General features: G+C 40.2%; 1 protein-coding gene across 6 annotated transcripts in view; it reads left to right on the top strand.

Annotated features, from left to right (window-relative positions):
• The first annotated feature begins 609 nt into the window (after positions 1–609).
• LOC121516914 (serine/threonine-protein kinase WNK2) overlaps positions 610–10699 on the top strand; it is a 49245-nt gene continuing 39155 nt past the window's right edge. For 4 of the 6 annotated variants that reach the window (XM_041798335.1, XM_041798333.1, XM_041798336.1 and 1 more), the window contains exons 1-2: positions 610–1194; positions 1555–2370. In XM_041798335.1, coding sequence (XP_041654269.1) covers positions 1735–2370 — 636 coding nt within the window. In that variant the 5' untranslated portion in view covers positions 610–1194; positions 1555–1734. The remainder of the gene's footprint in view (positions 1195–1554; positions 2371–10699) is intronic. The other 2 variants (XM_041798338.1, XM_041798337.1) reach the window with 2 other exon arrangements.

The raw sequence follows: 10699 nt of genomic DNA, 5'->3' as shown, positions 1-10699 counted from the left end.
GTTCTACCAAAAAAGGTCACTTACTTTTTTTTTATGTATAACTGACCCGTTTTAAAGTATAAAATAGGTTCAATCTTACCTCAGTCCCACTCCCCCTGTTGATGCTGCTGATCATCATTTTCCCATATGTCTATGTGAGCTACTGCGCTTCAGCTGCAGGCTGCAGCTCCGGGAAATTGAGATTCAAAGTGTCTTGTTGTAGGGGAATAGAATACGGGTCCTGCAGATATACAGCCTAATTATCAGAGCAGCTTCTGCAAAGAAAGACACTGCGTTTTATGCCAACGCTTAAAAAATATCGAATTCCTTCTTTTATAAAAAAAAATTCTATTGAATGGCAAGCTGTTGAGCTATGAGTGTAAGGCAGAGAGACACATGATTGGATGAGCGGGTTAAGGGCGTCGTATGCGGGGAAAATACAGTGAAAGCGCTTTGTCGTGCATTATTTGATTCTTATAGGGCTTTATTAGTCTGTTCATGCATATATCATGTGTCACTCCCACAGTTGTACAGCAGCAGCAGCATGATGAGGCTCACCGTGGTGTCCTCCCAGCGTGTCGTGTTATTGGACAGTCCCTCCAGTCGTTACCAGGGGCGTGGAGCCAAGCGAGCTGAATGGGAAACATATTTGTGTGCCTCGCCGTTATATTATTGACTGCAATAGGGAGGAGAGAGGATGACAGGCGAAAACACTCGTCCGCGTAAATTAATTGCCGAAGGGACGACCGGGGCAAAATAACATTTCTGGTGTGTTTAAGCAGCGGCTCAAGTGGTCTTTAACTACACGCTCCGCATTCAGCAGCCACGGAGAGACTGCTGCTGCAGCCGAGGAAGAAGAAGACGGGGATGCGAGGACTTCAGGAGAGATAGATACAATGTATTTGTCCTTTTTCTCGTCAAAATGGAGGCTTTTTTAGAAGGAAAAGACTTCAGTTGAACGTACGTTTCTTTGCGGTCGTGCTGGTGGCTCTTGTGTGCGAAAATGAGGATAATAAACAGATAGGGCGTTTAATGGGCCACCTTTTTCTTTTTTTTTTAGTTTTTTTTTAATTTTTTTTTTTTTTTTTACCGTGGACGAAAGGCTAACGTTAGCGGTTTTTTTTTCTAATACTGGGCAGGTTTTCTGTGTCGTGTATTGCTAGCGTGAGTTTCGCTGAGCTAGTTTGGTCGGTTTTCTTCGTTTTCCTGACCAAGGTAAGTCGTGCCCCATCTTGGGATAATTCAATTAAATGTTTGAACACTAGCTAAGCTATCTGTGGAGGAAAGTTAGCACTGTTGAAAAACCGTTGGTTTTAAGGTACCGAACTTAACGTTAACTTGTGTCGTCATCAGCTGCTTGCTAGTTTTTTGTTCACCTGGTCAATGATGGCTTCTGCTAACACTATGAACTCGTGGGCTTGTCTTTTCATCCACCTGCTTGTGTTGACTCACCTCAACTATTCTCTAACCGTAACATTTTAAACAATATATTTAATGTAGCTTCAATAGGCTATCACCTCGCACCACAGGAGGTGTTGGGTTGTGTTTCACTAACTGGCAACGTTTCTTTTGCAGCTCTTCATATCAAATGAAATCTACTCTCTGCCTTCCCTCCCGGTGTTGTTAGGGGCCTCTGCTGACAAACTGCGTCACCGAGTGGGCGCTGCAGGTACTCATCTCTGAATCTGCAGTTTGGCAAGTCTAGCCATGGCAAGAATGAACTGGAAACCAAAACGACTGAACTTTTGAATCACCATGGAGCCGGAGCCAAATTCCAACTCCGTAGAACTGAAATATCCATCTGTACCCGGCTCTCAATGTGAACTGGCCACTAGCATGTATGAGGCCATGGGTGATGGAAATGTCAATGTTGTGGAATCATTAGTGAGAGGTGGAAGTGACCCCAGTGCATATCCATCTGGTTATCAAAGGAGTGTTCACCAGAGATTCATCAGGAGGAGCCTATGGTTTTCAGACACAGATGAGCAGGCCTTTGAAGCACCTGAGTGTGACAACAGAAGCAAGATTGTGAACATAAACCTGCGAACAATAGTGGACAGGACTCGGGGGACTAGTTGTGGGATACAAGAAGGTTCAAGCACTGAAAGTCAAGGAGGCCATAAAGACAGCGCAACAGAGAGTGCCAGTGCTGACGAGGAGAAGGAGAAAGGTGGAACTGCATTAAATCTTACATGCAGTGATTCTGGAAAAGGCGCTATCAAGGCAGCAAGTGAGGAGAATGAGGAGGAGGCTGAGATGAAAGCGGTCTCCACATCTCCAGGAGGGAGATTTCTCAAGTTTGACATAGAGCTGGGGAGAGGGTCCTTTAAGACAGTCTACAAGGGTCTGGATACCGAGACCTGGGTGGAGGTTGCCTGGTGTGAGCTGCAGGTAATGAACATAACTAACAAACTATCTCTACACCCTAGCATCCATGTACCAGCATTTTTTTTTCTTAAACTTGCAGATGGGGCTACTTCTGAATAATAGCGGTCCACTTTGTTGTATAAATGCCTGACTCTTACAGGGAGCCCCCTCTGGGAGCTGCTGCTCTGTCAGGGAAGCTTCACACATGTTGTTAGCATGATGGGGATGTCTTCAGGGAGCTGTCAATCAGCCTGAGTGGAGCGAAGGAATCCACTAAGTTGCAAATGGGTTACCACTAAATTTTAAATGGTTTGCACAGGGAAAGTGATTGACAGGCTTTAGCTGCTGATGTTGAGATGCATACCCAAGCTTAAGTATAGTGATCAGCAGTTTTGTAAATACAGAAAGAGAGCCTATCTTGTCTTGCATTACACAGACACAGGAAAATCAGCAGCTTAGACTGTGCAAAGGTATTAACTAATTATTTCCGTCCTTTGGAGACTGCAGTGAGGATAATCTCTCTCTCTCTCCCTCTCTCTCCCAGGAGGCTTAAGAGGGACTACAGTAAGCATGACTGGCCCCTCAGAGTAAAAGAACCTGTACTATGATTTGTTTGTCTTTAATCGTTTAGATTTAAATCGCTTTAGATTCATGTCCAGTGTTTTGCTTTCCACCAGATTCAATTTTTACTTTAGTAATTTCCTGGCTGATGACGTAATGATGCTGAGCACAGTAATTAGATCAGACGCTGCACAAGATGCTTATGTGTGCTCCGTCCCAGCAGTGTGTCTGCATGTTACTAGCAATCCTGCATCTCACTTCCCTCCCTCTGTGCAACAGGAGGGAGGTGGACAGGAAGCAGCTGATGTGCACTGTAGCTTGCTGGGAACTGTGTGGCGGCCCTCTGGATTCAAAGAATATTTGTTCGGTGGCTACTTGAAACATACAGCATTGAGAGTACAGAAGGTTTACTTACAGGTTTACTTACTTACATGATCTGAGTGATTGTAAGATCACAGGCTAGTGACACATCTCAACACTAGAAAGAACTTTGAAGATAACATGCCTTTGGCTGGGAATGAGCAAAGATACTGAAGCTAAGAGACATGATGACTTCACTCACATGCTGATGTCATGCCGGCTGATAGTAGTGCTGAGCAATCCCACAACCTCACAACAGTGTGCAGCTATAGACTCAGGATGTGGAACAGGAAGCAATCTACTTGTTTTACTCGCCCCTTGTGAGACATTAAAACTCCCTCTAGTGGACAGGCGGTCAATAATGGAAGTAAATCAAAATTCAAATGGTTCTTTCTTCACAATTATGTTAGCACGTATGCACTCTTGCATGCTTTGCATCTTAAGCAGTCTTCCATAAAAGTGATTGGATAAACCTAATTCTATGCTACTGTGCTAGTATGATCAATGCTTTTTCATCAGAGCGCTCTGGCTTGTTAGCTCAAAGAGTAGATTTGAACCATCCAATTAGAATTTGTGTGCCTCTGTGGATGTTTAGCCTTTTTCAGTTCATGATTCTAACCTTTAATCTAACACCACTTAATCCCGCCTTCATCATCACAAAAGTTAAACTATGGTGGTTAGTTTTAACAAGCTACAGAGCTTAACAAATTTATTAGACCACCCTAACCCTAACCAAAGTAAGGTTTATGCCACAGCTGCCCTAAATTAACAGCATTGGTGATTACAAAATCATTTTTTATGTTTCTGCAATGGTTAATACACCAATATGTAGAAGCTCTTTAACCCGAGTGATATTTTTAATGCTAAAGTATAATTATTATTGTTATCCATGAATTTTCAAATTTACTGATTTACAAAAAAACTGAAAATAGTAAAGCACATTGTTATTTCTTGATTAATATGTCAAATTATAGTTATTCACTTGCATTCCTGAAGAGAAAAATGAGTTTTAGTGGTTGAATGTTATGCTTGATTAATTTCTGACTTCTCAGAGGAGATTAGTGAGCCGGCTCAAATTTGGGTGAATTCAGTTTGAAATCCCTCATTCCTGTTCAAAATGATAAAACATGGAGAGCTCACTGGAAATGAAAGAGTCTGCAAAAAAGCACTTCATGATGCTGGATGGTCTTTGAGACAAATATGACAGGTGGTCTAATAAATTTGTTAAGCTCTGTATTTAATGAGAAAAAGAAGAACTGCATATCTTAAAATTTCATAACCCTAAAAATGGAGCTCTTAATTAGTAAACCCAACATGGCTAACATTTATGCCTGTTAATTTATAGAACAGTTGGAATGACTGAGCATTATTTTCTTACATCATTTCTGGCAATGATTTTTAACTTTTTTCATTAGATAAAAAAGTATCATCAAATTTTTAAAAATGACCATCACAATTTTCTGCAGCCAAGGCTGTATCTTGAGATTATTGTGAAGATTGTTGGTTGATTAATCACTTTGCTGATTGAAAATAAATGCATCTGGCTTTGATATACAAGTTTGTTGGTTAAAATTTCTTGTGTTATACTTTAGTAAAATGAATCAGGGGTCGATCAATCATCAGCCTGATTCTGTACTTTATTCTACCAATAATCCATCAATTAAAAAGTGCTCTGTTTTTTCCCTAAAAAATGAATATTAGTCAAGCCCTAAAGTTAATCTGTGTTGCTGTTTTGTCACTGGGACATAACACAACAAATCTCAAGCGACCTAACATAACTTAAGCAACAAACAGCATAACTGGTGATACATAATTATGCTTTTTTTTTTGTTTTGTTTTTTTTTTTTTTTTCTGGCCTAACTAGATGAACTACTAATCAAAGTGAAACAAAGTCGTATGAAGATTTCTTACTGAGAAAAGGCACAAATTTCCCTTGGTTAAGACCAAGAAAATCAGCAGATGTTTACATCTGACTTGACTGAACCACACTAAATGCTTAATCCATTGCTGTCTTGTGTATTTTGGAAATGCTTTCATAGTGTCAATTTACTGAATTAGATGCAGTTTAATGTTTAGTTGTTTGGAAAGCGTTAAGGTTTGCCTCATTGTGTGATTCTGCACACTGAACACGTCCTAAATCTGAGTAGGTGTTGTAAGCTCAGCTGGAGGTCTTTTTATTTTAGTGCAGCAAATGAGAAGCTTTATTGACAGTCTTAAAGAGAAATTAGTTTTTGTCGCTCCAGTGGGATTCATCAGCGTGCTTAATGTTATTTTGTGGCATGTTAAGAGTCCCTGTACAGATTGTTGGTCTGATCCAAGAACCCATGCTGCCCACAATTGCACACATAGCCTCAGTTGCATTCAACAGCATGGTGAAAGAAGGGATGTCAAGTAATCTTAAGACTGAACCCACAGTATTGAAGGTTATATAAGTTTATGATGCTTGTGTACTTTAATGTCACAAGCCATGATGCCAGCTTTGCTCTTCACACAGGATTTTTGTAGAATACAGAGAAAATGAGTTTTAACTCAACGATTTTCCACTGCTTTTCCCTCCTTCTTGGTCACATCTTTTTTTGAGCAAAAATTTAATCTGGCCCTATGTTTATTCTTTCTGCCTCTGTTCCTCGCCCTATCTGTCTCCCTCTATTTTCTCCCATCCCCATATCCCCTACATCTCTGTTTCCGTGCCAGGCTGGCATAACACAGATGGTACTGGCTCAGGAAAGGATGTTAATCTGAGAGAAAGATGCCTGTTATGAGTTTTTTATTGTTGAGAAGAAACACTTCTTGTGCTTCTGTTTGCTGTTCCATCACAGAAGTGTATTTTTCCAAAACTTTGGACACCCATGTTCTGCCAATCCTGGCTGCGTAAATCGATTTTTTTATTGTAGTGTTAAATTCTGTGTGCACACTTGCAGAGACAGTTTACTTCTTTTGCAGACTCCTCTGTGGTCTTTGGCTTGTTGCTCTAAAGATGAACGTGGTTATCTTCTTGTGAAGAGGTGCTTACAATGGTGCCATGGCAGTGGCGTTCTTCTTGCTCTGAGTGTTTGCTTTAGAGTTGAGCTTCTTGAACCAAACAAATCTAGCAGATGTTTGATAGCGTGAGTCTCTGGGTCACTATCTTGGTTCCAAACATGGGACTTTGCTGACTTGCAGATTAGATACAGCCACGTTAAAGGATAGCAGTGTTTTTCCAAGCATAGTCTCTGACTGTCTCTTTGGATTAACATGCTAAGCACTAAAACAACATCTTCTTTATGACTGCTGAAGGAAAACAAAGTTGGAGATGCCCAAGTGGGTCATTCGTTACAGCCCATTTGGCATGAGAGGCCTAGAAAAGCAGGAGGAGTCAGACCAAGTGGCTGTAGTTAACAATGCCTTGTCAGTGGCCTCATCCTCAAGCATGCCTGAGTTCCTGTGTCACTTAGCCAATGGAAGAGCCAGTAAGGAGGAAAAGCATGAGCCATAGGAATTTCACCTAGGATTTTCAGCAGCCAGCACAAATAGGCTTACAGGAAGATGTTTATTTAATGGAATTCCTACACTGGAGACAATCTTTGCAAGCATTGTTAAAACATGCTTTTATTGCAATGAATGTCAAAATATTTAAAGAGTTTTGATGGCGGAGGGATGAGAATTTATGCGACACAAACACATTACCAGAAGTAGGTGTTGCATGTTGGTATATATAGGTAATTCTATGTCTTATATTCCTCCTCATCTGCCTCCCAAGAGTGCAGGGAATAAAACTAACACATACCACTTGTCAAATCCAGGGTAAATATTTGCTGTTGTAGGTTCATTTTCAGATCACCTGGTAGAAGAGTTGTTCTTATATTAATTAGAAATATTTTTTATACGCATAAGAGTCAGAGATTAAGGTTTATTGCATATATACAGTTACAAGTGCTCTCAGTGTAAAGTATTTCAAAGAGATCTACAAGAGGTAGAAAAAAGCCAGTGTGCATTTTAAAATTTATGTCTTCCACGGTTTCATATGTGGACAAGGCAGAATGTCATGCTCTCTCCAGTTGCCTAGATATACTCTGAAAAAGCTGTAAAACAGTAAAGCTCAGAATGATACTACTGTAGCTAGTCTTGACACTGAAAAGCACCACAAGTTACTGAGACGTTTCAATATCTACAAAAATCTCCCCTGTTTGAAAACACTTACAGATGTATATGCAGCAGATCAACCCCTTTAAGTTACAAAGGTGGTAAGAAAATAGAAAGGAAAGTTAAAAGACATTGCAGTAGTCCAGTAACCATGTGTGGAATTTTATGTTACTTGTTTGACTTTTTTTTTTTTTTTTTTTTTTTTTTTTTTGTCTTGCCACTAAAAAACCCACAAAGCAGCACTACTGAGGAAATCACAGTATGTTGGGAAGATTTAGTAAGGGTTTGCATAGGCCTGCTGTTCCTCTCCCTTTGTGTTTTCATAAATGAAAGTATGATGACCAGCCACTGTATCTTTGGCTACTTAGTTGGAGTCTTGAACTACTGAGCGAACGGTACAGGTCAGGAAACATCAGGGTTAGATGGTAGCAGCAAGAAAATTCATGACATCTCTGCATATAAACATAAAAATGGTCAGTAAAATCCAAAAAAGGGAGCCATCACACTGTGTTGTCTTATCCAAATATTCCAAACTGTTGAATGTTTGCTATTGAAATAAAATTTGTAAAAAAGAACTAAAATTGCCACAAAAATTAAGGAAATTTGTGTTTGGTAGATTATTTCATTGTTGTAACTATGCTTTTTGGCAATAAATCTTATACCGTTGGAAAGCCTGTTTATTTCCCTTTTACATGGCACCTCATTTGTAAGAACATGCATTTGTTGGATGAACAGCAGAGCTGAGTATGTGGGATGCCCCCATGAAAATTTTGCAGGTTCTCCTCTGCCAATGCCAAAAGTCTTATTCTACCATTGACTCTTGTTTGGCGGATTGGATTATTGAAGTCTGAAGAAATAAAGCATATTGGCACTTTAAAAATGTATCTGTTTAAAAAAACAGGAGCCTCAGTTCCCGTCCACACAGAGACGAATTCTGGAGTATATGCAAGAGTTTTTGTCGTCACGGTGTTTCATCCACACGGATATGGCGTTTTGGGTGACTGTAAACGATACTTTTTGAACACGAGTCCCAGAGTGCACAAATGCATAAACGACTACTGTTTCGTCTCCGTGTGGACAGCCAACCACATCTTTCTTGAAACGATTACGTCACACATAGCAAAGCTCTCTTAAGACGCCTGCGTGGGTCCAGCCAAAACAACAATTGCATATTGCAGGATTGTGTTCATGCTGCAGAAGCTACTAGCTTGTTGTGGCTTTTACAGCAACATCTGATGCTCCTTTACCACTACCGTGAAATGCATACAACATGTTCTTACATTCAATGTGGAGAACAACCAGAAGGGCAACTAGAAGAAAGTTTGTCTCAGTTTTCTGTGATCTCCTTCTCTCTTTTGGTGCATTGGAGGGCAGAGAGAAGCTCAAAACAAGAGTCAGTAGCAGCAGCGGAATAAGCTGTTTGGCATGGGCAGAGAAAATATGGCAAATTTTTCATGAGTGCAACCCACATGCTCAGCTCTGCTGCTCATCCCACAAATGCATGTTCCTGACAAATGTGGCAAAATTTAAAAGGGAAAGAAACAAGCTCTCTTAATGGTAAATGCAACAAATGCAACAATTCGATTTGTTGCCAAATCGAATTGTTGCAACAATGTGCCAAGTTTAATCATTTAACGGGCTGTCGTTTTCAGCTCTACATTTTGTAGTTTGCTACCAGTGCACCACCCGTCAACAACCTCTTACTCTCCTACAGTTTAATCGTAAACTGATAAAGACTGAATTAAAAGTGTCTGACCTCCCTTATCCTTCCTGAAAAGAGGAGGTGTCACAATAGCTCATTAGGAATCATAATCCCTTTTGGAATTTAACATGGTTGTTTGTATGAAAAAAAAAATCTCAAGTGCCTCTGCATCCTCTTTAAGCCTCCCACTTAGGCCCTGTGGTATGAAGACAAGGGTTACTTTTAATAAATACACACTCTGGTTGACCTCTGCATCACTAAGCTATTTACGTAATAATAGTGGAAGAACAAACAGCCATACTGTGGCACTAGGGTATTATGAGAAAGTGTAAACTGTTATTTTGACAGCTCATTGCATATATAAAGCTTCTTAGGATAAGACGTGTTGGGTAGATGAATAGAGAATTTTCTTTTTGTATTTTTTGTTAATCTTTATAGTATCAGTTTAAATTATGTGGTTTGTGTTACAGGGATACTTTTTGTACATGTGAACCTGTCTTGAAGGACATGGATTTGTTCAGGCAATGTTGAGAATGTTGTTCCAAAGTGTGACCTATTGCATCTATGAATTTGTTTCCAAGTTAAACTCAACAACTAAGTTAATGTGAGAGACCTTGTCAATTTTAGAAGCAAGCTGTTGCCCTTTGTATGTCATGCACTGAAAACACATTGAATTTGGGAATACTGAGCTCTGTTTAGTCCTTATTTTATGTAACTTGTAGTATTCACCTGCATGAGAGAATTCCTGGTTTTACCTTGTGCTCATTTTAGAGGATATTTCTGGTGTAGACGCACTGAGTTACATTATATTATTAGGTAAATGTTTTTCTTTTGATTATTTTATGAGTATCAGGCTGTCAGTAACAGGTGGCTATATACAACATGTGATACACAGCCAAAATATGACTGGAAATGCACCTGTAATGTTCCTACAGTAGTAGCTGTAGTTACAGTTGAAAGTTATTCACAGCGCAGACATTTTTATAATTCGATCACTGGATAACCTGAATGAATTTGGTTAAGGGCCTTAAGACATTTAATAAGGTGTCTGATTTTAATCTGCCCATGAGGGAAAACCCTTGTAGTGTTTTGCCTGTGTTGTGTTTAGTCTAGGTCAGGGTATTTTGCTGAATCAAGGCTGTCTCTCTGGCTCTGTTCCCCCACACTGCAGCGGCTGATAAAATGGCCAAGGGAGGGGGGTTGGCCAGGCTGCCCAGTTCAACTCAGGACATCTCCACCAAGCACGCCTCACTTCTCTGCCTTATTTCAGCAATAACCATCATCACCAGGGAAAAGGGACATATGTGCACGACTCCCCACCCTCCATACTCCCTCTCTAAGTCCGTCCAACATTTGTTGAAAATTTAGGGCATCTGGGGTGAATTTGCCAACCTAGGTATCATAGCACCACAGCTATCTGAGGCTGAGTTTTTTACAATGGGCAGTGAGTGTGTGTTGAAGATGTCACTACCAGCTGTCGCTTGTCAGTTTCTCCAGGACGCACTGGTACACACTCTTCCTCACTCAGATTTTAGGCCTTGTAGATAAGACAGATAAGACAGGAAATGCAACCTTTGCTATTTGACTCCACAGGACAAAAAAATCAGT

Source organism: Cheilinus undulatus, linkage group 11, assembly GCF_018320785.1.
Source record: "Cheilinus undulatus linkage group 11, ASM1832078v1, whole genome shotgun sequence".
NCBI classification, from domain to species: domain Eukaryota; kingdom Metazoa; phylum Chordata; class Actinopteri; order Labriformes; family Labridae; genus Cheilinus; species Cheilinus undulatus.
Note: the sequence above shows the minus strand (reverse complement) of the source record. Positions and strands in the feature narration are given on the sequence as shown.